A 27887-nucleotide genomic window follows, 5' to 3' on the forward strand; every position below is an offset into this window, starting at 1 on the left:
AAATAGAAAATGCACAATTGTTGATCAGCATAGCGAGCACTCCAGGAATCACTAAAGTTGCAAAATAGGCCGGAATTCCGCTTTAAGGTCATCACAGAGGACAAGGGGGCACTCTTTACATCTAGAGGAAAACAGGTTTCGTCTCCAAATAAAGAAAGGTTTCTTCACAGTAAGAGCTGAGAAAATGTGGAATAGACTCCCTCCAGAAGTGGTTCTGGCCAGCTTAGTAGTTAGCTTTAAGAAGGCCTGAATTATTTCCTAAATGTACATAATATAAATGGGTACTAATATTTATAGGTAAAGTTGATCCAGGAAATATCCGATTACCTCTCGGGGGACCAGGAAGGAATTTTTTCCCCAGCTGGAGCAAACTGGATCATGCTTTGCTGGGGTTTTTCGCCTTCCTCTGGATCAACTGTGGGTCTATATCTATTCTATGATTGTGTATATGGGATTGTATGATTTATGATTTTTTTATTTTTTTTATTGTTTGATCTAGAGGGACTTGTGTCTTCTTTTAACCTGACTAACTATGTAACTATCTATTTATAACCAGTCACCATATTTGAAAAATTCTGTTGTTCCTATAGACATCTGATTAGAGGGAGCCATGATGATGCTAAGCCAAAGGAGCAGACCACTGCGCTGCAGGGAGGTGACCGGGCCGACCCCTCATTCAGTGGCCGTGGTAAGTCCTACATTTTCTAAGGCTTAAGAGATGACAAGGTTAGATTCCGCTAACACAAACCATATATTCATCATTGCAACTAGAAAGCCCAGCTCCAGGAAAATTATGTTTTAATTAAAAGGGCCCCTTTGCAGTGATTAAAATAGATAAGCTGCTCATGCTGCAATAGTTACCCTAAGTTCAAAGCTGTCTGCCACAGTGTTTTTGTTTTCATTACAAGATGTCTTCGGTTTTTTCGGGTTGAATGACTCCCTGATATCACTCAGCTTAGAAGGCAGAAGGCATTTTACCAATGCAATGTGGCAGGGATCTCTAAACTGCGGCCCCTTTGCTTGCCTTTATCCAGACCTTGGGATGCTATTCCTTCCACTGGCACCAAAGATGGGGTACCGTCCCCCCCCCCCCACTGATAACATCGATGGGGCACTGTTTCTCCCACTGATACCATTGAAGGGGCACTATTCCTCCCACTGATACCATTGATGGGGCACTATTCCTTCCACTGACACCAATGATGGGACACTATTCCTTCCACTGACACCAATGATGGGACACTATTCCTTCCACTGACACCAATGATGGGGCACTATTCCTCCCACTGACACCAATGATGGGGCACTATTCCTTCCACTGACACCAATGATGGGGCACTATTCCTCCCACTGACACCAATGATGGGGCACTATTCCTCCCACTGACATCAATGATGGGGCACAATTCCTCCCACTGACACCAATGATGGGGCACTATTCCTCCCACTGACAACAATGATGGGGCACTATTTCCCCCATCGACACCAATGATGGGGCACTATTCCTCCCACTAATATCAATGATGGGGCACTATTCCTTCCACTGACACCAATGATGGGACACTATTCCTTCCACTGACACCAATGATGGGGCACTATTCCTTCCACTAATACCAATGATGGGACACTATTCCTTCCACTAATACCAATGATGGGACACTATTCCTTCCACTGACACCAATGATGGGGCACTATTCCTCCCACTGACACCAATGATGTATATTTTTGTTCTCCCACTGACCACCAGGCCTATGACATTGTTTACTCCCACAGATGCCAGGGCATTTTCTACTCACACTGGCCATAGTCCAGCCCCCCTAAAATTTGGAGGACAGTAGACTGGCGCAATCATGATGCCTTTCATTCATAATGTATTGATACAGAGAGCAATGGTGAGGTTATCTTGTCAGTGCTGCCCTCTGCATCATGGAAAGATGTTTACACAGGGCCATCTTACCGCATTGGGCATGCCCGGGGGGCCCCACCTGCCAAGCGACCTAGCCCCAGCCAAGAATTAGTCCCGAGACTCCCGATGGCCGTGTCCCGTCTGAGGGGTGACACCCAGGGCCGGCTGCCGGACTGCCTCTGCCGCTCACTAACACAGGTGAACGGACCAGGAGGCACTGAGGCAGAACGGGAGAGAGGGAAACAGCAGCACTGAATAGACAGCGGGAACTGCCAGAGTTAATTTTCTAAGTTAACAAGCAGGTGATTGGTTGCTAGGACCCCCTAGCAACCAATCACCTGCTGTTACCTTGGAAAGTTAACTCCAGCAGCTTGCGCTGTCTATTTAGGGCTGTGGTTTCGTTCTGCCATAGTGGCTCCTGCTCTCTGCTCCGCTCCCTTATGTGTCTCCTGCTCTGCATGCAGCATTCCCGAATAAAGTAGGGAGGGGGAGAGCTGGGAGGAGCTGTATAATGTGAAGGGGTCCATAGGTAGGTGGGGGGGGGGGGGTGCTGTGTAAAGGTGTCCATCGGGGACTGTGTAACGTAAAGGGGTCCATGGGGGGGATTTGTAATGTAAAGGGGTCCATGGGGGGCTGTGTAATGTAAAGTGGTCCATGGGGGGGCTGTGTATTGTAAAGGGTTCCATAGGGTGCTGTCTATTGTAAAGGGGCCCATGGGGGGGCTGTGTAATGTAAAAGGGTTCATTGGGGGGCTGTGTAATGTAAAGGGGTCCATGGGGGGGCTGTGTAATGTGAGGGGTCCATGGGGGGCTGTGTAATGTAAAGTTGTCCATGGGGGGCTGTGTAATGTATAGGGGTCCATGGGGGGCTGTGTAATGTAAAGGGGTCCATGTGGGGGCTGTGTAATGTAAAGAGGTCCATGGGGGGCTATGTAATGTAAGGGGTCCATGGGGGGCTGTGTAATGTTAGGGGTCCATGGGGGGCTGTGTAATGTAAAGTTGTCCATGGGGGGGCTGTGTAATGTAAAGGGGTCCATGGGGGGGCTGTGTAATGTAAAGGGGTCCATGGGGGGGGGCTGTGTAATGTATAGGGGTCCATGGGGGGGCTGTGTAATGTAAAATGGTCCATGGGGGGGCTGTGTAATGTAAAGGGGTCCATGGGGCTAAAGGGGTAATGTAAAGGGGTCACTCACTGGAGCCCTGGGCTGTGAAGGGGATGCAGGCTGACATGTGTTCTAATCCATCTTCAATCTATCCAAAACTAAAAAAAAAAAGGTTTTGCCTTTAGTTATCCTTTACCATTGACACCCGCAGCAGTTTGCATGAACGGAGTGCAATTGTGATGCGGTGCGGGAAACGCACAGAAATCGCTGCAAATCCCGTACCACATCAGTGTGAACCGACACTCAAACATTTAGCTTGTTGATGGGGAAGGGGTGGGGGGGAGGCATTTGTGAAGACCAAATATAGGTATATTATTATTTTTTTTTTTCCATAAAAGTTTTAATAACATAAGCATATTATATTTCATCTTTGTATCTCGGTTCACACTGATGCAGTTTCTTGTCTGAATCACATACGGTTTCCCGCACCGCATCAGTGTGAATCAGCACTAAAGCCACTTTACTTTACAAATGTGGGGAAAACTAATGGAGCTTTTTAATGTGTACTAAGAAAAAGAAAAGATTTTACAGCTAGCCTAAGCCTACTTTCTTCTTTTTTTGGCAACATTTCTCTGTAAAATGTGAAGCTGGATATGAATTAATCAGTGATTCTATTCTCCCTGTCCATGCAGAAAGCCAAATTCCCCACCAGCAGGCCACATGACTACATCACATTAGAGCGCAGGAAACGCGATGACCTGCGTGAGCAGATGTTGGCCTTCACCAAGGAGAACGACTATAAAGGTTTAAAGAGCAAATGGGAGCTGCTCACTGATCACAAGATTCTGCACAACACGGTCCAGAGGAAGGTGAATGAGACAATGGAGGATTACCAGAGGGAGATTGAGGAACGCAGAGACAGGTCATTATTACTACTCATTAAAGTGTCTCTACACCCAAGATCAAAAAATGTAATACAGTGGGGGAAATAATTATTTGATCCCCTGCACATTTTGTGAGTTTGTCCACTTACAAGGAAATGAAGGGTCTATAATTTTTATTATAGGTGTACAGTGGGTACGGAAAGTATTCAGACCCCCTTAAATTTTTCACTCTTTGTTATATTGCAGCCATTTGCTAAAATCATTTAGGTTCATTCTTCTTCCTCATGAATGTACACATAGCACCCCATACTGACAGAAAAACACAGAATTGTTGACATTGTTGCAGATTTATTAAAAAAGAAAAACTGAAATATCACATGGTCCTAAGTATTCAGACCCTTTGCTGTGACACTCATATATTTAACTCAGGTGCTTTCCATTTCTTCTGATCATCCTTGAGATGGTTCTACACCTTCATTTGAGTCCAGCTGTGTTTGATTATACTGATTGGACTTGATTAGGAAAGCCACACACCTGTCTATATAAGACCTTCCAGATCACAATGCATGTCAGAGCAAATGAGAATCATGAGGTCAAATGAACTGCCTGAAGAGCTCAGAGACAGAATTGTGGCAAGGCACAGATCTGGCCAAGGTTACAAAAAGATTTCTGATGCACTTAAGGTTCCTAAGAGCACAGTGGCCTCCATAATCCTCAAATGGAAGACGTTTGGGACGACCAGAACCCTTCCTAGAGCTGGCCGTCCGGCCAAACTGAGCTATCGGTGGAGAAGAGCCTTGGTGAGAGAGGTAAAGAAGAACCCAAAGATCACTGTGGCTGAGCTCCAGAGATGCAGTCAGGAGATGGGAGAAAGTTGTAGAAAGTCAACCATCACTGCAGCCCTCCACCAGTCGGGGCTTTATGGCAGAGTGGCCCGACGGAAGCCTCTCCTCAGTGTAAGACACATGAAAGCCCGCATGGAGTTCGCTAAAAAACACCTGAAGGACTCCAAGATGGTGAGAAATAAGATTCTCTGGTCTGATGAGACCAAAATAGAACTTTTTGGCCTTAATTCTAAGCGGTATGTGTGGAGAAAACCAGGCACTGCTCATCACCTGTCCAATACAGTCCCAACAGTGAAGCATGGTGGTGGCAGCATCATGCTGTGGGGGTGTTTTTCAGCTGCAGGGACAGGACGACCGGTTGCAATCGAGGGAAAGATGAATGCGGCCAAGTACAGGGATATCCTGGACAAAAACCTTCTCCAGAGTGCTCTGGACCTCAGACTGGGCCGAAGGTTTACCTTCCAACAAGACAATGACCCTAAGCACACAGCTAAAATAACGAAGGAGTGGCTTCACAACAACTCCGTGACTGTTCTTGAATGGCCCAGCCAGAGCCCTGACTTAAACCCAATTGAGCATCTCTGGAGAGATCTAAAAATGGCTGTCCACCAACGTTTACCATCCAACCTGACAGAACTGGAGAGGATCTGCAAGGAGGAATGGCAGAGGATCCCCAAATCCAGGTGTGAAAGACTTGTTGCATCTTTCCCAAAAAGACTCCTGGCTGTATTAGATCAAAAGGGGGCTTCTACTAAATACTGAGCAAAGGGTCTGAATACTTAGGACCATGTGATATTTCAGTTTTTCTTTTTTAATAAATCTGCAACAATGTCAACAATTCTGTGTTTTTCTGTCAGTATGGGGTGCTATGTGTACATTCAGGAAGAAGAATGAACTTAAATGATTTTAGCAAATGGCTGCAATATAACAAAGAGTGAAAAATTTAAGGGGGTCTGAATACTTCCTGTACCCACTGTATATTAAATGATAGAGACAGAATATCAACCAAAAATCCAGAAAAACACACAATACCAATGTTATAAATTGAGTTGCAGTTCAGTGAGTAAAAGAAGTATTTGATCCTCAAGCAAAACATGACTTAGTACTTGGTGGAGAAACCCTTGTTGGCAAGCACAGAGGTAAGACGTTTTATGCAGTTGGTTACCAGGTTTGCACACATCTCAGGAGGGATTTTGGTCCATTCTTCTTTACAGATCTTCTCTAAATCCTTAAGGTTCCTTGGCTGTCGCTTGCATAAATTTTCTATAGGATTAAGGTCTGGAGACTGACTAGGCCACTCCATGACTGTAATGTGCTTCTTCTTGAGCCACTCCTTTGTTGCCTTGGCGGTATGTTTGGGTCATTGTCATGCTGGAAGACCCATTCATGACCCATCTTTAGTGTTCTGGCTGAGGGGAGAAGGTTGTCACCCAAGATTTTACAATCATGGCCCCTCAATGGGGTACAGTCAGCCTTTACCTTTAGCAGAGAAGCAGCCCCAGAGCATAATGTTTCCACCTCTGCGCTTGACTGTAGGGATGGTGTTCTTAGGGTCATAGTCAGCATTTTTCTTCCTCTAGTTGCATTCTTTGACATTGGAAATATTTCACAAATTTCACATGATTTAAAAAAGTTATCATGGAGTTAGTTTGTGTGGTATACGGAGGACTAGGCAGGGGGGTGTGCTAGCCAGGCTGACCACAAAGCTAAAGTCACGGCATGTGTTTGCATGTAAACTGACCATCCCATCACAGATCTGCTTCTGTGCCTGGCATGGTCAGAATGCTGGAGGAACACAAAGGGACTGGCATTACGACCAGATTTAGGGCTTGTTTAAACTTACGGCGGTGTCTGAAGAGCGATTCAAATGCGGATCGCTCTTCATAGAGCATTTGACAGACAGTAAGGAGACATTGTATTGTCTCCTCGCTGCCTGTTTTAACTCCCTAAATGCGTGACAACTGTGCCACCACAACATGCATTATGCGTGAATGTGAAACCATTATAAAGAAGTCCCATTCGCTTGAAGGTGGTAGTGTCGGCTGAACGCTTAAACCCCCAGGGTTTTACTGCCCCCTAACCGCAAGTGCAAATGACCCTTTAAACTGAATTAAGATACATATTCAAGAGTTACTATTGGCCAGTAAATGCATGCAGTATATTTCATTGTTAAAGCAGTGTCTAAACCCAAAACCAAAAATGGAAAATATTGCTACTTATCAATCATTAGATGTGGTGGCTGCATTTGTTTTCTTTTTTATGCATTTTCACCTCTGTTTTCACCTAGTGATCTGGCCAGTAATACACCTCTTGTATCAGAGTGCCTACAATAAGGGGAGTCCAACCTGTGGCCTGCGGGCCCCATGTGACCCAGGAGAATAAAGCCCCGTACACACGCAACGATTATCGGCCGACCAATCGTCCGTCTTTTGTCCAGAGTGGTGTTTTGTTGGTTGGAATGTGCCTAGACTGCACATGAATTTTCTCGCCCAACAAAATTCTACTTCAGAAGTAATGTCATGTGTTGGTTTGCTTTCTTTGTGTTCTTTCTTCACTGAGCATGCCCAGTCTTGCTCATCAGATTTTTCCCTGTCGAAATCTGTACTGACTGCACGAAAATCGGCCCGTTATGTTGACGGCCAACAAAAATTTTATAGCCTGCACACCAGAATTTTTTTGGCCGAAAAGTCGGAGTCGGTTGTCGGAAGCATCATACTAACAAGCCGAAAATCGGCAGTTTGGTCGTCGGACGAAAATTCCCTGCCAATTTTCGACGCGTGTGTACGGGGCTTTAGGCACGCGGCCAGGGCACATCTGGAGGGATGCTGGGGATGCCTTGCAGGCCACATGTGGCACAAGAGAGTTAGGCATGCGGCCCGGGCATGTCTGGAGTGTTGCTGGGGATGCCTTGCAGGCCCCATGTGGCCCAAGAGAGTTAGGCATATGGCCCGGGCATGTCTGGAGGGATGCTGGGGGTGCCTTGCATGACATAGCAGCCGTGGCAGTGGCTGGCATTGACAAGCCTAACACAGGCATGACTGTAGGGATGCCGGGAATGCCTTGTTTGGCATAGCATCGGCAGCAGCAAATGCAGGGACACCCCAGGCAAGTAAGTGCCACTTGCCAAAAAAATATGTTTGGTGAGAGGACGTAGTGTTCTCTCAACAGTGTAGTGGCTACCTACTGAGAGTAAGTGGCATGGATGGGGTTAATAAGGAAAAAAGTTTTTACAAGTTTATTGAAAAAGTTAAATCACAGTGTATCAAAATCACACAATTTAATGTAAACAAAACTGACATCCATCACCATAAAAAGACGAATTTGTCAAGTTGTCTACCCTTGCTAACCCCCTCCCAAATCCCTATGACATCAGTGCCACATGACTGGATCTAGAGGGGTTCCCCCCCCCCCAGATTTCAATTGCACACTCACAACCCCCCTCTACCTCCCCACACAGCATATTGTTGAAATCAGATCCTTTCTTTTTCTGCTCATCAGGTATCTGTAAGCCTGGCACACACACTCCCAAAAAACCTAACAGATCGCCGTACTAACATGCAATGTTATTCCAGCGATCTCCCCCACTGTGCTATTGTGTTCAGACAGGGGGACTTCTTCATAAGTGATATTGCAAAAGGCCTCGATGGACTTCCCTCCCCACCAGAACACACTGATCAGCGTTCACAGCCATTGGCTACCAATGTTGATTGGCTGCAGGTCAGATGCTGGTTTTCTAGCATGCCCGTTCGACGGAAGCTGGTTGTGAGACTGGCTGCTGTACACACGAATGTTGGCTTATACCTGCTGAACCAGCCGATATTCAAATCATTGTTGTATTGTTAGTGTAAGAAGATTCCTCTTCTACTAATGTGGCCCAGGAAAGTCAAAAGGTTCGACACCCGTGGTCTACTTTACATAGTTACATAGTTACATAGTTACATAGTAGGTGAGGTTGAATAAAGACAATAGTCCATCCAGTTCAACCTGTGTAGGCATGTGTGGCTGTAATCATCTCCCATACCCCTGAATGTTCTGATCCTTGAGATGTAAGTCTAAGAGTCTTTTGAAAGCCACCATATTACCCGCAGAAACCACCTCTTGTGGTAGAGAATTCCACAATCTTGTTGCCCTAACAGTAAAGAACCCCCCGCGTTGCCTGAGGTTAAAACGCTTCTCCTCTAATCGCATTGTATGCCCTCGAGTCCTCATGCAATCCCTTCGAATGAACAGCTTTTTTTCTAAGCTGGGATCCCCATTAAGATATTTATAAATTGCTATCATGTCCCCCCTCAGACGTCTCTTCTCCAGGGAGAATAAATCGAGTGATTGTAGACGCTCTTCATAGTCAAGGTCCTCCAATCCCCTAATTAGTTTAGTTGCCCTTCTCTGGACTCTCTCCAGCTCCAACACATCCCTCCTGAGGACTGGCGACCAGAACTGGACGGAATACTCCAGATGCGGTCGGACCAGAGTTTTATAAAGTGGAAGGATTATAGTCTTATCTCTGGAATGCATCCCTTTCTTTATGCATGCTAATATTCTGTTGGCTTTGGAAGCTGCCGCTTGACATTGCATGCTGTTTCCTAATCTATCATCAACCAATACTCCCAGATCCTTCTCCATTTTTGATTCCCCCAAGGGCTCCCCTCCTAACGTGTATTGTGATTTTATGTTTTTAGTCCCCAAGTGCAAAACCTTACACTTCTCCACGTTAAACCTCATTTGCCATGTCGTTGCCCACTCTGTTATTTTGTCCAGGTCATTCTGTAGGATATCTGCTTCATGCTGTGCTGTTATTGCCCTGCCCAATTTTGTGTCATCTGCAAAAACTGATATCGAACTACTGATCCCGACCTCAATGTTGTTTATGAATAAATTGAACAAGGTTGGTCCCAGGACTGAGCCTTGGGGGACCCCGCTTACCACCTCAGACCAGTCTGAGTATGCGCTGTTTATTACTACCCTTTGGACCCGCCTTTTTAGCCAGTTCCGTATCCAAGAGCAAACCCTGCTATCGATACCTGCAGACCTTATTTTATAAATTAAGCGCTTGTGGGGAACTGTATCAAACGCCTTAGCGAAATCCAAGTACACCACATCCACTGGTCTCCCCCTATCTAGCTCACAGCTCACCTCCTCGTAGAATGTAAGGAGATTGGTTTGACAAGAACGCCCATTTGTAAACCCGTGCTGATTACTGCTGATGATGTTGTTGTCCTTAGCAAACTCTACAATATAGTCCCTTATCATCCCCTCCAGAAGTTTACATACTACTGATGTCAAACTGACAGGCCTATAATTTCCCGGGATATGCCTCTGGCCCTTTTTGAATATCGGAATCACGTTAGCTTTCTTCCAATCCCCTGGTACATCTCCTGTCCTAATACTGTCAGCAAAGATCAGGAACAGTGGTCTCGATATAACTTTACTGAGTTCCTTGAGTACTCCCGGATGTATGCCATCCGGTCCTGGTGATTTGTTTGTGTTAAGTTTATCCAGCCTTTCCCTGATTTCCCCCTCTGTTAGCCATGGTGGCAAGTCCTGTTTATTACTACTAACCATACAGTCATGGTCAGTGTACCCCTCCTTTTCCTGTGTAAAGACTGACGAGAAAAAAGCATTTAGCACGGTTGCTTTTTCAGTGTCCTCTGTAACCATCCTCCCATCATTGTTAATTATGTGTGCAATATGCTCTGCCTTAGTTTTTTTGCTGTTGATATATTTAAAGAATTTCTTTGGGTTTTTTTTACTATCCTCCGCTATTTGTCTCTCAAAGTTGATTTTAGCCATCTTGATTTCTTGTTTACTTTTCTTATTTGCCTCCTTGTATTGCTCGAAAGCCGATACTGTGCCCTCTGATTTATACTTCTTGAAGGCCAATTTTTTCCCCCTAATAAGTTTTTTAACGCTACGGTTTAGCCAGCCAGGTTTGGCTTTGTCTCTTCTAAATTTATTTCCCATAGGAATGCACTGCAAGATGCCTTTGCCTAATATGTTCCTAAAGCATTCCCATTTTTCCTCTGTGGTCAGGGATCCCAGGGTTTGGTCCCAGTTTACCTTTTCCATCAATGAGTACAATTTTGGAAAGTTTGCCCTTCTGAAGTTTAGGGTTCTTATGTTCCCCACTTGTCTTGTTATGTTGTTATTTACACTAAATGTGATCATCCTGTGATCGCTAGAGCCCAGGTTGTCCTGGACTCCTACCTCCGAGATTATGTCTGGGTCATTAGTGAGCAATAGATCCAGGACTGCGTTTTCTCTGGTGGGGGAATCCACCAACTGTGACATGTAATTATCCAGTAAGGTTTCCGTGAATAGGCGGGCCTTCTGTGAGTGTGCAGTCCCCTCTTCCCAGTCAATGTCGGGGTAATTGAAGTCCCCCAATACGATGACTGATCCCAATTTTGCCACTTTACCCATTAGTGCTAAAAATTCCAGCTCTACCTCCTCCCCTTGGTTAGGTGGCCTATAGCAAACCCCCACAATTACTTTCCCCTTTTCTCCTTCCCTATGGAGTTCAACCCACACAGATTCTAAATCCATGCTCATCCCATCCGTAATGTCACTCCTTTCTGTCACCTTTATATTGTTCTTGACATAGAGACATACCCCTCCCCCTCTTTTTCCTACCCTGTCCTTCCGGTACACCGAATACCCTTGGATATTGGCCAGCCAGTCATGTGAGGGGTCGAACCAAGTCTCTGTTATTCCCACAAGGTCTATGTCCTCCTCATGTACTAACATTTCCAACTCATCCATTTTATTAGCTAGGCTCCTGGCATTAGCATATACCCCTCTTAGTTTTAAGGAAGTTAAGCGCAATTGGCGGTTATGTTTATTCCTGTTTGGTCTGAGGTTCTCCCGCACAGACCTGCCAATTGACCTTGTGGACCTACTGTCGCTGCTGACACTACAGCTGCCTTCAGTCCTCTGCTTCCTCCTGACTGACTCTACTTCTGAGCCCTCCCCCCCGTCTCCTAGTTTAAAAGCCCCTCCAACTTGGTGGCCATCTTTCTCCCCAAAAGAGCTGTACCGTCCCCATTAAGGTGCAGCCCATCCTTACTAAAGAGCCGGTAGCCGACTGAGAAGTCAGCCCAGTTCTCCAGGAACCCAAACCCCTCCTTCCTACACCAATTCCTTTCTGAATGAAGGAGCAACACCATTGGACAGCAGCATTGTTACTCTGGCGGGAGGGAAGTGTTGGATGTACTGGCAGATTTAGATACACTAAATCTAAAGCCAAACTCCAGCTAACATTTTTAAGCAGTTAAAACCTTTTTTTTTTTTTAATCCTCCTGGAATAAAGGTTTTAAATAAATAAGTAAAAGCTGACCATTGTAAGCACCCCTGTCATAGTTAAATAGGTTGTTTCAACGCTCTAACTGTTACAACTGCAGGACGGCTTGATCTGTTGAAAAACAACAGACTTACTGACCGGATCACCAGATCAAAATAAAGGAAAGAAGGCCTAAAAAAGAAAACAAATGCAGCCGTCACATCTAAGCACTAATAAGCTGCAATATAATGGATGTTTGCATTTGGGTTTAATACAGCTTTATTGATAACAGACACTCTAAAGGTAATAAATTGCCCACAATATTTGGGTGTATTGGTTTCTTAAAGTGAACCTGTTCTTCGTTTTTAAATGGTAAAACTAAAACTCCTGGCAGACAGCGCAAGGTACCAGCTGTTACCAGTATTAATCAGAAAAGCCTCTTCTTTGCCCCGCTATGATTTTCCAGGATAGCAACCTATTATTTTTAATCAGCTGCCCTAACTCAGCACAGGTAATGCAGTACATAATGCGTGTTACTGCAGCCGTTCAATGAAAATGGGTCCTCAAGGTTCAGGAAGGAATTCGGGTTCACACACTGGCTTTACTTATTCTATTGTTTTATGAGGCAGACTGAAGGCCTTGCTGGAAACTGAGGAGCTGAAGTACATCCAAGAGATGGAGTCCATGGAGGAGACCACCCTGGAGAGGCAGGCTAAGATGAGGGAGAGAGCCAGGAGCCTCCGAGAAAGACGAGAGAAGGAAAGACTGGCACTGGTGGCAGAAAAACGGGACCAGCAGTTCAGGTAACACATGACCGCATCACTATCGGAGCCCAGCATGAGTCATTAAATTGTAGAAATACTTTGGTCAGGGGGTTGCTTGGAAAAAATGGGAACAGTGGCTGTAGGTGAGCAAATTCTAAATAGAAGGTGATAAGAATGTGTTTAGTAGTGTGCCCACTTCTTGCAGTGACATTCATTTATAGAGTGCAAGCTCTTATGACCCACACATTCGTGGCTTGGGGCATTTTGGATACTTCAATGTTGATTTACTAAAACTGGGGAGTTCAAAGTCTGGTGAAGCTCTGCAAAGAAACCAATCGGCTTCCAGGTTTTATGGTCAAAGTTTAATTTAAACAAACTGAAGCTAGAAGCTGATTGGCTGCCAAGCACGGCTTCACCAGATTCTGAGTGCTCCACTTTCAGTAAATTCCACCCTGAGTCCGTGCTACTGGGGTTGACTTACTAAAACTTGAGCACTCAAAATCTGGTGCAGCTGTGCATGGTAGCCAATCAGCTTCTAGCTTCTGCTTGTTCAATTAAGCTTTGACTAAAAAAACCTGGAAGCTGATTGGTTTCTATGCAGAGCTGCACCAGATTTTTCACTCTCTAGTTTTGGTAAAGAACCCCCCCCCCCCCTGACTAAAAACCTGGAAGCTGATTGGTTTCTATGCAGAGCCGCACCAGATTTTTCACTCTCAAGTTTTGGTAAAGAACCCCCCCCCACCCCCCCTTGACTAAAAAACCTGGAAGCTGATTGGTTTCTATGCAGAGCCGCACCAGATTTTTCACTCTCTAGTTTTGTTAAAGAACCCCCCCCCCCCCCATGCTGCGCAACCCCGTGCTACTGGGGTTGACTTACTAAAACCAGGGCACTCAGAATCTGGTGCAGCTGTGCATGGTAGACAATCGGCTTCTAGCTTCTGCTTGTTCAATTAGGCTTTGACCAAAAAACCTGGAAGCTGATTGGTTTCTATGCCGAGCTGCACCAGATTTTGCACTCTCCAGTTTTGGTAAAGAACCCCCCTCCCATAGTAATGTACTTGGTGTTAAAAGGTATGTAGCAACTTTAGGACAAAAAAGAAAGTAATGAGGAAATGGAAAGGGTTAATTGGAAATAACCTAGTGGGCCACTAAAAAGGAGGGAAGAACGATTTGGGCTAAGGAATGAGTTAATAAACTACAAGGTGCGGGGTGCTGTGGTGCTTAGAAGCCCTGACCTGTAGCATGGTGGGTGGCCACTTCTTCAGGGGTAGGGTTCAGGTCATCTGACTTTGGGGAGATTTCCATTCATTTCCTGTTGTGTCTCTGAGACAGGAAGTGAGGGAAGATCACTGGTGTCAGTGGAGACAGGGACACCAAGCTGGGGGTATGCTTTATGAAGAGAATAGGGATAAGAAATGTACCAGACAATAATGAGTAATACACCGCATCCCCTGCCAAATTGGTGACCCCAGGATGTTGTTTCAGGGAGCAGTGTGAGGAGCTGCGGGCTCTGAGGTCACGGATGCACCAGAACGAGGTGTGTACAGAGAGGATGGCACAGCTGGCACTGAAAGAGGAGTTGGAGAAGCAGAGGAAGGAGGAAGAGAACCTGTTTGCTGAGCTCTGGGAGAAAGACCGATTGGCCAAAGTGGAGAATGAGGAGAGGAAAACCCAAAGACACATAGAGCTGAACCGGGAAATGCTGGATGTCCTCCAAGCCCAGAGAGCAGCCGTGGAGGCTCAGAGAATGGAGGAGAAAAGGCTCAAGGAGGAGGAGGCCCACTTACTGGTAATGATCCAGAGATTCTTACAGGGGACGGCAGTTGTATCTAAAAGGGGAGTTTTGTTTTAAAGGGAGACTGTGCTAAATTTTCAAATGTAGGCTGGGCGGTTAGAGAAACATTTTCGGAAACATAAGGGCTCATTCACACCCTGCCAGGTTGTCACATCACAATGGAAAAAAATAGGGCCTACAACATTTTTGGGAACACTGCAAAGGAGATGTGTTCAGTAAGTGCTTTGGAGTGCCAGTACAAATGCGGCGCACACTAAGAAGGGTGGTGTGTTGGATCTTTTTATTTCTTTATTTTTTGCTGCATATTAGCTGCAAAGCAGGGTATGCAATTGTTGGTAGTACTACACCTGTGCTTTAGGCACGATCACTTTTTAACCACTTAAGCCCCGTGCACACGTACCGATTGTCGGCCGTAAATATTCGGCCGACGACCGATCGGCCGATAGTAGGCTTGTTAGTATGATGCTTCCGACAGCCAACAGCGCATTTTTGGCTGAACAGAATCTGTCGTGCAGGCATTAAAATTTTTGTTGGCCAACACCAGAACGGCCGATTGTTCGCCAGTCAGTACAGATTTCGGCCGACAGACAGCCGATTAGCAAGACTGGGCATGCTCAGAAAAGAAAAAAGACCAGGAAAGTTAACCATCACATGACATCACTTCTGCAGTCGGCTGTTGTTGGCCGACAAAATTCGTGTGCAGTCTTTTGCACTTTTCAACAGACATGACAGCCCTGGACAAAAGACGGCCGATCGTTCGGCCGACGATCGGTTCGTGTGTACGGGGCTTTAAGGACCTTAATCACTTCTTGACCAGAAGGATTTGCCCCCTTAATGACCAGCCCATTTTTTGCGATTCGGCACTGCGTTACTTTAACGGAAAATTGCATGGTCGTGCGACGCTGTACTCAAATAAGATTGAAGTCCTTTTTTCCCCACAAATAGAGCTTTCTTTTAGTGGCATTTGATCACCTCTGCAATTTTTTTTTTTTTTGCGCTATAAACAAAAAAGAGCAACATTTATGAAAAAAAATAATATTTTTCACATTCTGCTATATAACATTCCCCAAAAAATTAAAAATCAAAATTGTTCACCCTTTTAGGCCAATTTGTATTCTGCTACATATTTTTGGTAAAAAAAAATCACAATAAGCGTATATTGATTGGTTTGTGCAAAAGTTATCACGTCTACTAACTAGGGGAAAGATTTGTCATTTTTATTTATTTTTACTAGTAATGGTGGCGATTTGCGATTTTTAGAGAGATTTCGACTGACAGATCGGACCTCTAACTGACATTTTTGGCACTTTTGGGGGGACCAGTGACATTACTACAGTAATCTGTGCTAAAAATATGTTCTGTTACTGTAATATTGACACTGGCAGGGAAGGGGTTAACCTAGGGGTGATCAAAGGGTTAAGTGTGAGCCTAGGAGAGTGTTTATTAACTGTATGTCGGTTGGGCTTGTGAAATGATCATAGAGACCTGTGTTCCTATATAGCAGGATCACAGGCGCTCTGTGATCATTTCAGAGAGAACGGTCAGCTGTGTTTACAACAGCTGACTGTACTTCTCTCTCAGCGGAAAGCGATAGTGGATGGCTGGTGGCAATTGGTGCCGCTGGTCCCGTGCATTGGCATCCCCGCTGCCTAGTGGGGGCAGGAGCGTGTCGGCGCATGCTCGCCCCCCAGAACCACTTGCGTGACTGACATAGGGCTACGTCGGTTCGCTCAGAAGAGGCTGCCTGCCGCAGGAAATCTGCGGCGGGCAATCTTAATGTGGTTAAGGTGTCAGCATACCAAGACATTTTGGACAATTTCATGCTCCCAACTTTGTGGGAACAGTTTGGAGATGACCCCTTCCTGTTTTAACATCACTGCGCCTCAGTGCACAAAGCAAGGTCCATAAAGACATGGATGAGCGAGTAAATCTGCGGTGGGCGGTCTTAATGTGGTTAAAGTAGAACTACAGGCCAACATTTTTTTTTTTTTTCTCTTTTTGGATAGAGTAAGGGATTGTCATAACCCCTGTCAGTTTATTTTGTGCCATCTGTGTCCCATTGGGGAGATTTACCTTGACTTCCTGCCCCATAGCCAAACAGGAAGCGAAAGTAAATTGTAACAAAAAAAAAATTAAAGGTGTGGCGCTAACTCAAAAAAAAAAAAAAAATATATACATATATAGTGTCATCTAATGTGATATTCAACATAAATCAAACAGCCCAAAGTAAAAGTTCCATAAAGAAGTGTCAGAGTCTTCACAGAACAATCCAATCACTGTGCTTATGAAATCATTAATTAATTTTCTTTAAAACTTGCTCCACCACAAACAGCGTATTAAGAATGCACATTCACCAACCATCAATACTAGATACACTTTATGATAATTCCAGCTTGTCAGGAATTGTTTAGGAATTTATTTGTCACTAACTGCTGAAGTGAAAGTAAATCCCTGCAAATTGAGAGAATCCCTTGGGGACCCCCTGGTCACCAGAACTAGTGTTCCCTTTGAAGGATTTCCCCTCTATTACTTTTCTAAGGACAACCCATAATTTGGGATTTTTTTCACTTTCAATAATAAATGGTAAACAGGACAATTAGAGAGGGGGAATCTCCAGTGGCGGCCGGTGCGATGGGGGCGCAGGGGCGCCGCCCCCCCTATCCATGCGTCCGGCCCCCTAATCTACATGCGGGGCGCCGGACGCATGGAGTTCAATGGGTTTTTTTTTTCTTTTTGAATCACCTGATTAGAGCCAGACGCTCTAATAGGCTTCAGCAAAGGGTGGACCCGGGGCGCAGAGCAGTGCGCCCCGAGCCCACCCATTGTGTGACAATAGTGAATGAAAATTCGCTATTGTCACACGGATCCTCCTCCCGGCCAATCAGGAAGCTGGTATCTCTGCATTGAAAGGGGGCACACTGGTATCTCTGCATTAAAGGGGGCACGCTGGCATCTCTGCATTGAAGGGGGCACGCTGGTCTCTGCATTGAAAGGGGGCACGCTGATCTCTGTGCATTGAAAGGGGGCACGCTGATCTCTGTGCATTGAAAGGGGGCACGCTGGTCTCTGTGCATTGAAAGGGGGCACGCTGGTCTCTGTGCATTGAAAGGGGGCACGCTGGTCTCTGTGCATTGAAAAGGGGGCATGCTGGTCTCTCTGCATTGAAATGGGGCACGCTATACTTTAATTACTGAAGGCCCCTTTCACACTTTTGTGACCTCAAAGTCACAAAATTTTTTACAGCGTTTTTTGCCGCAAAGCAATGCCTATTAAATTTTTCTGTTTGCGCCCCCCCAAAAATTTTGAGCACCAGCCGCCACTGGGAATCTCCCTAATGGGGACACAGACAGCAATAAAAACTGACAGGTGTTCTAATCCCTCTCCACTCCATCCAAAACTACACGAAAAAAAGTTTTGCCTTTAGGCTGGGTTCCCACCGCATTGCTGTGCAGATCACATGCGATATATGTGCGATGCAAATTCAGCCATACAGTTTGCATTGCATTCCGACCAAAATGGTACAGGACCCTTTTTATGGTTCACACTGGAATCGGATCGCATACATGTTCACACCCATGCGATCCGATTCCTGTAGCATTTCACAGTTCCCACTGCGATTTGCGAACCAATGTGGAGGTGTCATTAACTTTCTGCGGTTCGTAGAGTGCAGCGTGAACTGCCTGCGAGTTAGATGGGAAGTGGGAACCCGCACAAGAATCGCGCTGGTTCCCGCATTGCATACAGTATGTGTGAACCCAGCCTTAGTTGTATTTTAGGCGAAGGAGGCTAAAGTCTATGACATGGAGTTTCTATGGCATATCTCCTCTTCCCCAGCTGCATTTCCCCCGCCACTATTATCAAAAATTACTGGTTGGCAAAACGAAAGCCAGGAATTGCTACATAGCATAGCAGAAGCGGTTGTCACAATGTAGCCACTCCTGTGTAAAATTACACCTGCAGATAGTCTGCAAGTGTCTTTTAGTAAATACAATCAATGTATTGTTTCATTGTATTTGCTATTTCATTTACATACAGTAGATGAAAAGTGTGCCCTTTGATCTGCATATTACATCAGTTTAAGAAACCTTACATGAAAAATGTTTAATGAATTCTGATTTAACCTCTTGTTAACAGCAATCAATTTTGATTAACCCTTTCCTTCCTTTCTCTTAGCGCTATTATTTTTTTAGCTGATAATTTCTTTTACTATTATTTACCTTTTTTATTTTTTCGATTTCATTATTTTGTGTATTATTTTTGTTTCGATTTGTTGCACTAACCACTTCAATACAGGGCACTTTCACCCCCTTCCTGCCCAGGCCAATTTTCCCCTTTTAGCGCTGTTGCATTTTGAATGATAATTGCGTGGTCATGCAACACTGTACCTACACCAAATTTATGTCATTTCCCCCCCACAAATAGAGCTTTCTTTTGGTGGTATTTGATCACCTCTGGGTTTTTTCCTTTTTGCTAAACAAATAAAAATAGACCGAGAAGTTTGAAAAAAAAAAAAGTTTTTTTGTTTATGTTATACAATTTTGTAAATAAATAAGTTTTTTCCTGCACTGATGAGACTGCACTGACAGGCACTGATGGGGTGGCTCTGATGGGGTGGCACTGATAGGCGGCTCTGATAGGCGGCACTGATAGGCACTGATATGTGGCACTGATAAGTAGCACTGATATGCAGCATTGGTGGGCACTGATAGGCGGCACTGCTGGGCACTGATAGGCGGCATTGATGGGCACTGATAGGTGGCACTGATGGGCATTGATAGGTGGCACTGATGGGCACTAGGCGGCACTGGTGGGCACTGATGGGCACTGATAGGCGTCACTGATCGGCACTGACGGGCGGCACTGATGGGCGCTAATGGGCACTGATAGGCGGCACTGGTGGGCAATAATGGGCACTGGTGGGCGACACTGATAGATGGCAATGATGGGCACTGGTGGGCAGCACTGATAGGGAGGGCACTGGTGGGTAGCACTGATGGGGAGGGCAATGGGGGGCTCCCTGAGCCCTGATTGCTATCCCTGGTGGCCATAGTGGGCATCCCTGGGGTCATAGGTGGGCATCCCTGGGGTCATGGGTGGGCATCCCTGGTGGTTCTAGTGGCACCCCCCCCCCCCGAGGGTCTGCACTGGTAATCAATGATCTGATTACCAGTGCCAACCCCCCCCCCCCCTGTCAGGGGACCTGCCGATCGGCGCTCCTTTACTCGTGCCTGTCAGGCACGAACTAAGGAAAGCCGATCAATGGCTCTTCCTGTTTACTATGTGACCAGCGTGATTGGACACGGCTGGTCACATGGTAAAGAGCCTACGTCAGTAGGCTCTTTACCGAGATCGGAGGTGCAGGGAGTCAGACTGACACCTCGCATCACCGATCGCCGCTCTGCGCGCCCCCGGGGGGCGTGCAGAGCTGTATTATCCTGCCGCCGTCATATGACGTCCGGTCGGGATAATACAACCACATTCCCACCTTCATTTGCCTATAGGGCGGTCGGGAAGTGGTTAAAACAAATGATAAATTAAAAAAACAAAAATTCAGTTTTTCATTTGCAAATACTGTTGCCATGATGTATACCAGAAACATTGTTTTGGTGTCATATTAAACAGGACAGATTTTTTTATTTATTTATTATAGGTATAGTATAAAATGTATACTTTTTATTGAAGTAAAGCTACTCCTTTCTAAAAAAAAAAAATAAGTAAATAAATAACTAACACAGGTCAAAATAAAAAAACAAAATGCATTTTTTACAAGTCAGGATTGCCAATATTATATATATATTATGACAAAGCTATTGCTGGTCTGTAGTGGAAATGTAAAAATTGTTCACATCCATAAGGGGTGTACAGGTGCGAGGGCTGAAGTGGTTAAAAAAAAAAAGTTAATAGATTTTAAAACAAAGAGGTAACATCTTTAAGGCCCCTTTCACACTCGTGAGAGCTAAAAGTCGTGTGATTTTGCTGCAATTGTGACTGGACTTAAAGCAACGCCTGTTTGATGTTGAGGTCTATAGACCTCAAAACGCAACAAAGTCAGACCAAAGAAGTGCAGGGACTACTTTGGAGTCGTTGTAACTTGAAGTTGCACAGATATGAACGGTACTCATTGGAAATCATGGAGTATGACTTGTCATGCGACTTTGCAGTCCCAAGTCACAGGACAAGTCGCACAAAGTGTGAAAGGGGCCTTAAGTAGACTTCCAGCGAAACCTAACCAGTCTTAAAAATACTCCTTCCCCCCATCCTAACATCATGCTTGCTAACCTATACAAGAGAGATGTATATACTTGCCAATTTTCAGGCTGCTCCGGTCCAATGCATGATGTGGCTCCCCTGTGTCAGACAGTGGCGGCTGCAGGGGAGAGGAGGGAGGGCCAACATTGGATGGGCCTATGAGCCCTATGGGTGATGTCACCGCTTCAAGGAATTCCAGCCATTGTTGAGTGCTCTCTCCTCTTCCCTGTAGCCACCACTGGCTGACATAGGGGGTCATGTGACCAGAGCGGGCAGAAAATAGGTAAGTATGTACATCTTTATTAGACAGGTTAGTCAGCATAGGTGTTAGTAGGGGGAGGGGATGTTTTTAAGACTAATTAGGTTTTAGGTTTAGCCTAGAACTCTACTTTAATTGTAGCCTTTGCAGACTTTTACCTTCTTTTCTTGCAGTGGGAGAGTAGCAGAGATGTATAGTAACGAAGTAGAACTACTTAAGTACTGTACTTAAGTACCGAAATGCGGTATCTGTACTTTCCTAGAGTAGAATTTTTTTCTCTTACTTCTACTTTTACTTCACTACATTTTTTCGATGATTTCGATACTTCTACTCAAGTATTTTTTTTTTGTGCTGCATAGTTACTCGTTACTTTTAAAAAAATTACCACTGCCAGAACAGTAGATGGCAGGTTGCATAAAGCTCAAAAAAATGTGTATAATGTCATTTGTAAATCAGCGCATACGAAAATAAAGGCTGTGTATAATAAAAGCTGCTATACCAAATCTTTCCAATAAAAAGAAAATATGAAACAAACAAATAAATGGTGCTACAGTGCTTAAAGTGCATCAAGAAACTACTAACAAACACAGGTTAATCATTTGAATAAATCATTTGAAATAATAAAAAACGATATGATGTTCAAACTTTTGACTTCTTTCTTTAATAACTACATAACACAGTACTTGTACTTCTACTTTCAGTACTTGAGTAGAAATTTTTTTTCAAAACTACTGGTACTTTTTACTTTTAGTACTTAAGTAGCAAATTTTTTGAAAAAACTACTTGCAATACTTAAGTAAAAAAAATGTTGAATACTTTAGTACTTCTACTTAAGTAACTTTTTCTGCGAGCACTTCCACTTCTACTCAAGTCACTTTTTGATCGAGCACTTGTACTTTTACTCAAGTAGAAATTTCGAGTACTTTATACAAGTCTGGAGAGTAGTTAATATGCAAGAATCTTGCTGCCCACCACCAGACAAAGCTAATATTGTTTTAGGGGATTGGAGCATTTTTTCTAATTGGGTGAACTGTCTCTGAATTATCCTAACAGTGTTATGTGGAGTTCTTCCTCATATAACAACGATATTAATGTCCCTGTGACAGGCCGAGCAGCGGAAGCTCATGAAGATGGAGGATGAACGCGCTTTGCGGGAAAAGCAGCAGAAACAGTCTCAGGTCAGGAACATGCTGGACCATTCCATCCGCCTGAAGATGAAGCGATTGGCCCGAGACCAGCAGGAGGAACTAGCACTTGACATGAAGATCATGGAGCAGATCATGCAAGACTCTCATGATGATACAGAGGAGAAGCGCCAGAGGAAGGTGAAGATTATATTAAACTGAGCAAGAGCGATGGCCAAACCTGAAATTTCATCTGAATATTTGTTCTGTTTAGCCAGTCTTGTTATTTACATAACTCAGAGAGGAAAGTCAGGCCTTGTCTACATTTCTTTTTGCTTACATTTTCCAATTTTTTTTGCCCACTCACTGTCTGCCAGGGTGCTGTAATAAGTGACTTTTGTTTGTATGTTTAGATGGAGCTGCAGAAAGAACAGCAGATCTACCGTCAGTATCTGGCCCAACAGCTGGAGGAGGAGAAGAGACAGGAGAGGGAGATGGACAAGCTGATCGAGACTGAGCTGGAGAAATCATGGGCCAAGAGGGCAGAACAGCTGCGGCTGGAGAAAGAGGCCAGGAATCGGCTCATGAAGGATGTCATGGACACCCGAAGACTCCAGATCCAAGAGAAGTGTAAGGAAATACATTGACTAGAGTCTTCTTTATATGTGTTTGCCTGTTTTTAACCTTTTTATGACCAGATGTCATTATGTCATTAAAGCCAAGTTGCCCAGGCCAAATGTAGCAGCGTCAGTATGCATTGGTTTACATGACCATAACTTAACGACTAATTTATATATCCTGTACTATATAATTTCTAAGTTCTGCCCCTTCCTGGTCCTTCCCCAGTGACATGACATCTCCAGCACATAGATTATTTATTCTATCCCTCCTCCAACACACACACATTGCTGTTTTCCCAGTCAAATACCAATTTCAGCACAACACAATGGTCTTTATCTTGTATCCCTCCTCCAGCACACACACATTGGTCTTTACCCAAATTCTTCCTCCAGCACAAAGACATTGGTATTTCCCCAGTGAAATACCAAATCCATCACAACATAATGGTCTTTACCATGTATCCCTCCTCCAGCACACACACACAGTGGTCTTTACCCATATCCCTCCTCCAGCACACACACATTGGTCTTTACCCATATCCCTCCTCCAGCACACACACAGTGGTCTTTACCCATATCCCTCCTCCAGCACACACACAGTGGTCTTTACCCATATCCCTCCTCCAGCACACACACATTGGTCTTTACCCTCCATCCTTCCTCCAGCACATGCACATTGGTATTTCCCCAGTAAAATCCCACTTTCCGCAAAACACAATGGTATCTACCCATATCCCTTCTCCAGCACACACACGTTGGTCATTACCCTCTAACCCCCCCCCCCCCCTCCAGCACACACACATTGGTGTTTTCCCAGTGAAATCCTGCTTCCAGCACAACACAATGGTCTTTACCCTGTATTCCTTTTCCAGCACACACACAGTGGTCTTTACTCATATCCCTCCTCCAGCACACACACAGTGGTCTTTACTCATATCCCTCCTCCAGCACATACACATTGGTCTTAATCCTCTATCCTTCCTCCAGCACACACACATTGGTATTTCCCCAGTGAAATCCCACTTTCAGCACAACACAATTGTATTTACCCATATCCCTTCTCCAGCACACACAAATAGGTATTTACACTTTATTCTTCCTCCAGCACACACACATTGGTGCTTTCGCAGTGAAATCCTGCTTCCATCACAACGTAATGGTCTTTACCCATATCCCTCCTCCAGCACACACACATTGGTATTTCACCAGTGAAATACCAATTTCAGCCCAATGCAAATGCCGGTCTTTAATAGTATCCCTCCTCCAGCACACACACATTGGTCATCACTAATATCCCTCCCCCAGAACACACACATTGGTCTTTACCCTCTGTCCTTTCTCCAGCACACATACATTGGTCTTTACCCTCTGTCCTTTCTCCAGCACACACACATTGGTCTTTACCCTCTGTCCTTTCTCCAGCACACATACATTGGTCTTTACCCTCTGTCCTTTCTCCAGCACACACACATTGGTCTTTACCCTCTGTCCTTTCTCCAGCACACACACATTGGTCATCACCCATATCCCTCCTCCAGAACACACACATTGGTCTTTACCCTCCATCCTTCCTCCAGCACACACACATTGATCTTTACCCTCTGTCTTTCCTCCAGCACACACACATTGATCTTTACCCTCTGTTTTTATTTATTGCTTTTAACAAGAAAAAAGAAAAACATTTTGCAGCGTAGGGCGAGTTGCAAAACAACAACAATACAAAACAACAGTGGGTAAAAACCCACGTGAACTACCCCCCCCCCCCATCAGGTTCGCCATCCACCCGGGAACAGTTAGAGCCACTTTAAAATTCAACTGAGCCAGGTGGAAAATTATTGGCTGAACAGTAACTGCATCCTATCAGATGCAGTCACGTCTTGACAACGCCATTGTATTTTATGCAGCCATGGATGTTGCAGCTGCCTAAAAACAATAACTGGCAGTGCAGATTCCTCCATTCACACTGAATGGAGAAATTCATACATTTTTTCCTTCTTTAGTCTGTGGGATGAACGACAGAAAATTGAGCCATGTATGGTAGCCTTTAGGCACACATTTTCCCAAGTCATACCCAATTTCTATTGTTATTTTTTTAAAAAGTAGAAAATTGTTGGCTCATTGTACTCACATATAGTAGCCACATCCCTATTGACTAGACATATAAAACAATTTCTATTGTTATTTTTTTGAATAAGGCTCCATTCACATGTAGGCGTTTTGGGGCGTTTTTGGGGAGTTTTTCTGCTCTAGGATCAGCTCTCAAAACGCCCAACAAGACAAATCCTATTCATTTCAATGGCCCCTGTTCACATCTGAGCGTTTTGACGCTGTGAGCAAAACGCCCAACGCTCAATAAAGTACTTGAGCTTCTTTTTGGGCAGATTACAGGCGTTTTCCATTGGTTTCTATTCAATCTAAAGACGCCTGCACAAAAAACGCCTGTAAATCGCTGTAAAAATCGCGGTAAAATCGCGGTAAAAAACGCCCGAAAACGCTACGCTCAGGTGTGAATGTAGCCTTAAGATAGTTTGTTTAATTTTTTTTCCTAAAATAATAAACATGTTATACTTGCACAGAGCCGCTTAGCTCCTGTACTGGGCTTCCCCACTAATGCTCCCCACTCCTCCTCTTCCCTGAGTGCCCCCTCAGCAAGCCCTATGCTGAGGGGGCACTCATGCGGGCATGTTACCAAGTGGGGCTGTGTGCTTTCATAGACACCTCCTGCTCCCTCCTCAAAGGATTTGATTGACAGCAGCAGAGGCCAATGGCTCCTGCTGCTGCCTCTGTGTCATGTGATAAAAGGAAGAGAGACAGCAGATGGGACAGCGCTGGATCGAGAGAGGACTCAGGTAAGTGTTTGGATTGGTGGGGCAGGTGCGATACAACTACTGGAACATTTTTTTACTTTAATGCACGGAATGCATTAAGGTAAAAAACATTTTGACTTTAGAACCACTTTAAGGGTGTCAGAACAGAAAGCGGAAGATTATATATATATATATATATATATATATATATATATATATATATATATATATTGAGATGAAGAGCGGTGACAGCTGAGCCCTTAGGCGACAGAAGTGCCTGTTCATCTGGGAAGCAGTCCTTCCTCAATTACAGTAATCGTTGGATAGTTCACTGGCTGATTGTGTTCCTAATGACAGTCCAGCTTTTGTTCTGCTCTTGAAACTCCTCACCGGTTACTGAACACTTCTCCTCTTTTTGTTTTTCTAGTGAATAGAAATGCCAGAGAACAGGAAGAACTGGCCCGGGATAAGGAACTTTTGGAAAAAGCCGTGGCAGAACACAAACAGCTTGAGATGGAGAGGAATACCAGGTAGAGCTATCAAACAAAACTTAAATTCGAGCATTTGATCTATTGTATGCATGTGTAGATGTATTTTTTTATATTTATTTCTTGCCAGCTAAAGGGTCATGTCGACAGACATTCTAGTCTAATGCAGCATTTTTCATTCAAACGTATGCATTCAAAGGGCAGTAAAGGCCATATTTGTCCTACTTTGGCGCAGTTTAAAGACACATTAGTAGGACATGTTGAGGTTGATTTATAAAAACTGGCGTGCACAGAATCTGCTGCAGCTTGCATGGTAGCCAATAAGCTTCTAACTTCAACTTGTTCAATTAAGCTTTGACAAAAAAAAAAACCTGGAAGCTGATTGGTTTCTTTACAGAGCTGCACCAGATTTTCCACTCTCCAGTTTTAGTAATTCAACCCCTTTTTGTCCAAAGAAACACAATGCAAAATAAGACCTTGTACGGGCACTGATCATAGCCTTTTTGAAGAATGAGGGCAGCACAGTGGCTCAGTGGTGAGCACTTCCACCTAGCAGCACTACAGTTGTCAATTCAAATCCCAACCACGGCACTACTTGCCTGGAGTTTCATGTTCTCCACATGCCTGTTTGGAATTCCTCTAGGTACTTGGGTTTCCTCCGACACTCCAAAGACATGCTGGTAAGTTAATTGGCCCTAGTATGTGTATTAATGAATGTGAGTTAGGGACCATTCCCGCACCTTCCGTAAGGAATGTGCTGGGAATTCTTTGCTTTTGGCTACCACCTGTCATCCAATGCACACTATTAAGTCTGTGCCTGTGGGGGAGTATATTAGAGCAAGGAGAAATTGTTTTCTCCTTGCTCTAATATAGGCATCTGTTTAGTTAGGGACCTTAGACTATAAGCTCCTTGAGGACAGGGACTTACGTGAATGTACAATATATTTATATGTAAAGCACTGCGTAAATTCACTGTGCTATATAAGAACCTGTAATAAATAAATGAAACCATTCCTCATAGCTGAGGTCCTCCATACCATTTAGTAAAAAAATTGCCCTTCTCTGAACTCTTTGAGGAGCGTTTCCTCAAAAACAAGTGAAAATCTACAAACTCCATGAGAGAAGTATAAAACCTGTATTTGTATCAGTTTTTCATGTCGGCTTTGGCAGCAGGAATTTAATATAGCTTGTTATATAGTAATGTTGTTTTGATGACTGTACCCACAGGAAGGTGAAGACGGCCCAACAGTACCAGCAGCAGCTTCTCTCTCAGGTGGCGTACCAGCAACAGTTGCGGGAGGCAGAGAAAGAGGAGGAGCGCCGAGAGTTTGAATCTGGATTACAGGTGGAAAAATCCTACCAGCAGAAGTTGCAAGACATCCTGTCAAGACCGTACGTCCACCAGGAGCACATCCACCCCTTGAGAAGGACACGCATCTCCAGCCCTAAAGACTGGCTGCCCCAGTAATCCTGCCCATCCTATCAAATTGAATTTAAAGTGCAACTCCACCCACACCTTTTTTTACCTTTTGGATAGAGTAGGGAAAACAGAGAACCTCCCTCTCAGTTAGAACCTCTGTCAGAATTGTATTGGTGTCTATTGTTACCAGGACAAGTAGCGATATTTAATATCCCAAGAGGGCAGATACATTACAGCAGATCTAAACCACATGCCAGGAATGTAACTGTCACATTAATTGTGTTCTCTGGCTCGGTTTACATATCTAGTCGTGGTTTCAGCGCGATTTTTAAAAAGTGTCAGGTGCGGT

The 27887-nt window shown here is 44.6% G+C and overlaps 1 protein-coding gene across 1 annotated transcript; it reads left to right on the forward strand.

The window, feature by feature from the left end:
- Positions 1–589: 589 nt before the first annotated feature.
- On the forward strand, positions 590–27833 carry CFAP53 (cilia and flagella associated protein 53). Its single transcript, XM_082243564.1, has 8 exons — positions 590–688; positions 3700–3929; positions 12642–12815; positions 14262–14565; positions 22186–22404; positions 22617–22833; positions 26058–26160; positions 27346–27833. The coding sequence occupies exons 1-8, from the start codon at positions 611–613 to the stop codon at positions 27584–27586; spliced, it is 1566 nt and encodes a 521-aa protein (XP_082099690.1). The 5' UTR covers positions 590–610; the 3' UTR covers positions 27587–27833.
- Positions 27834–27887: the final 54 nt, after the last annotated feature.

This window comes from Pelophylax lessonae (assembly GCF_965119305.1).
Source record: "Pelophylax lessonae genome assembly, chromosome: 1".
Lineage (NCBI taxonomy): Eukaryota > Metazoa > Chordata > Amphibia > Anura > Ranidae > Pelophylax > Pelophylax lessonae.

Excerpts from the sequence above, each read along its gene's own strand:
- CFAP53 (XM_082243564.1), top strand. The coding sequence starts at position 611 with ATGATGATGCTAAGCCAAAGGAGCAGACCACTGCGCTGCAGGGAGGTG. Across the intron at positions 12,816-14,261 it reads AAACGGGACCAGCAGTTCAG|GGAGCAGTGTGAGGAGCTGC; the intron begins GTAACACATGAC and ends ATGTTGTTTCAG. Across the intron at positions 22,834-26,057 it reads ACTCCAGATCCAAGAGAAGT|TGAATAGAAATGCCAGAGAA; the intron begins GTAAGGAAATAC and ends TTGTTTTTCTAG.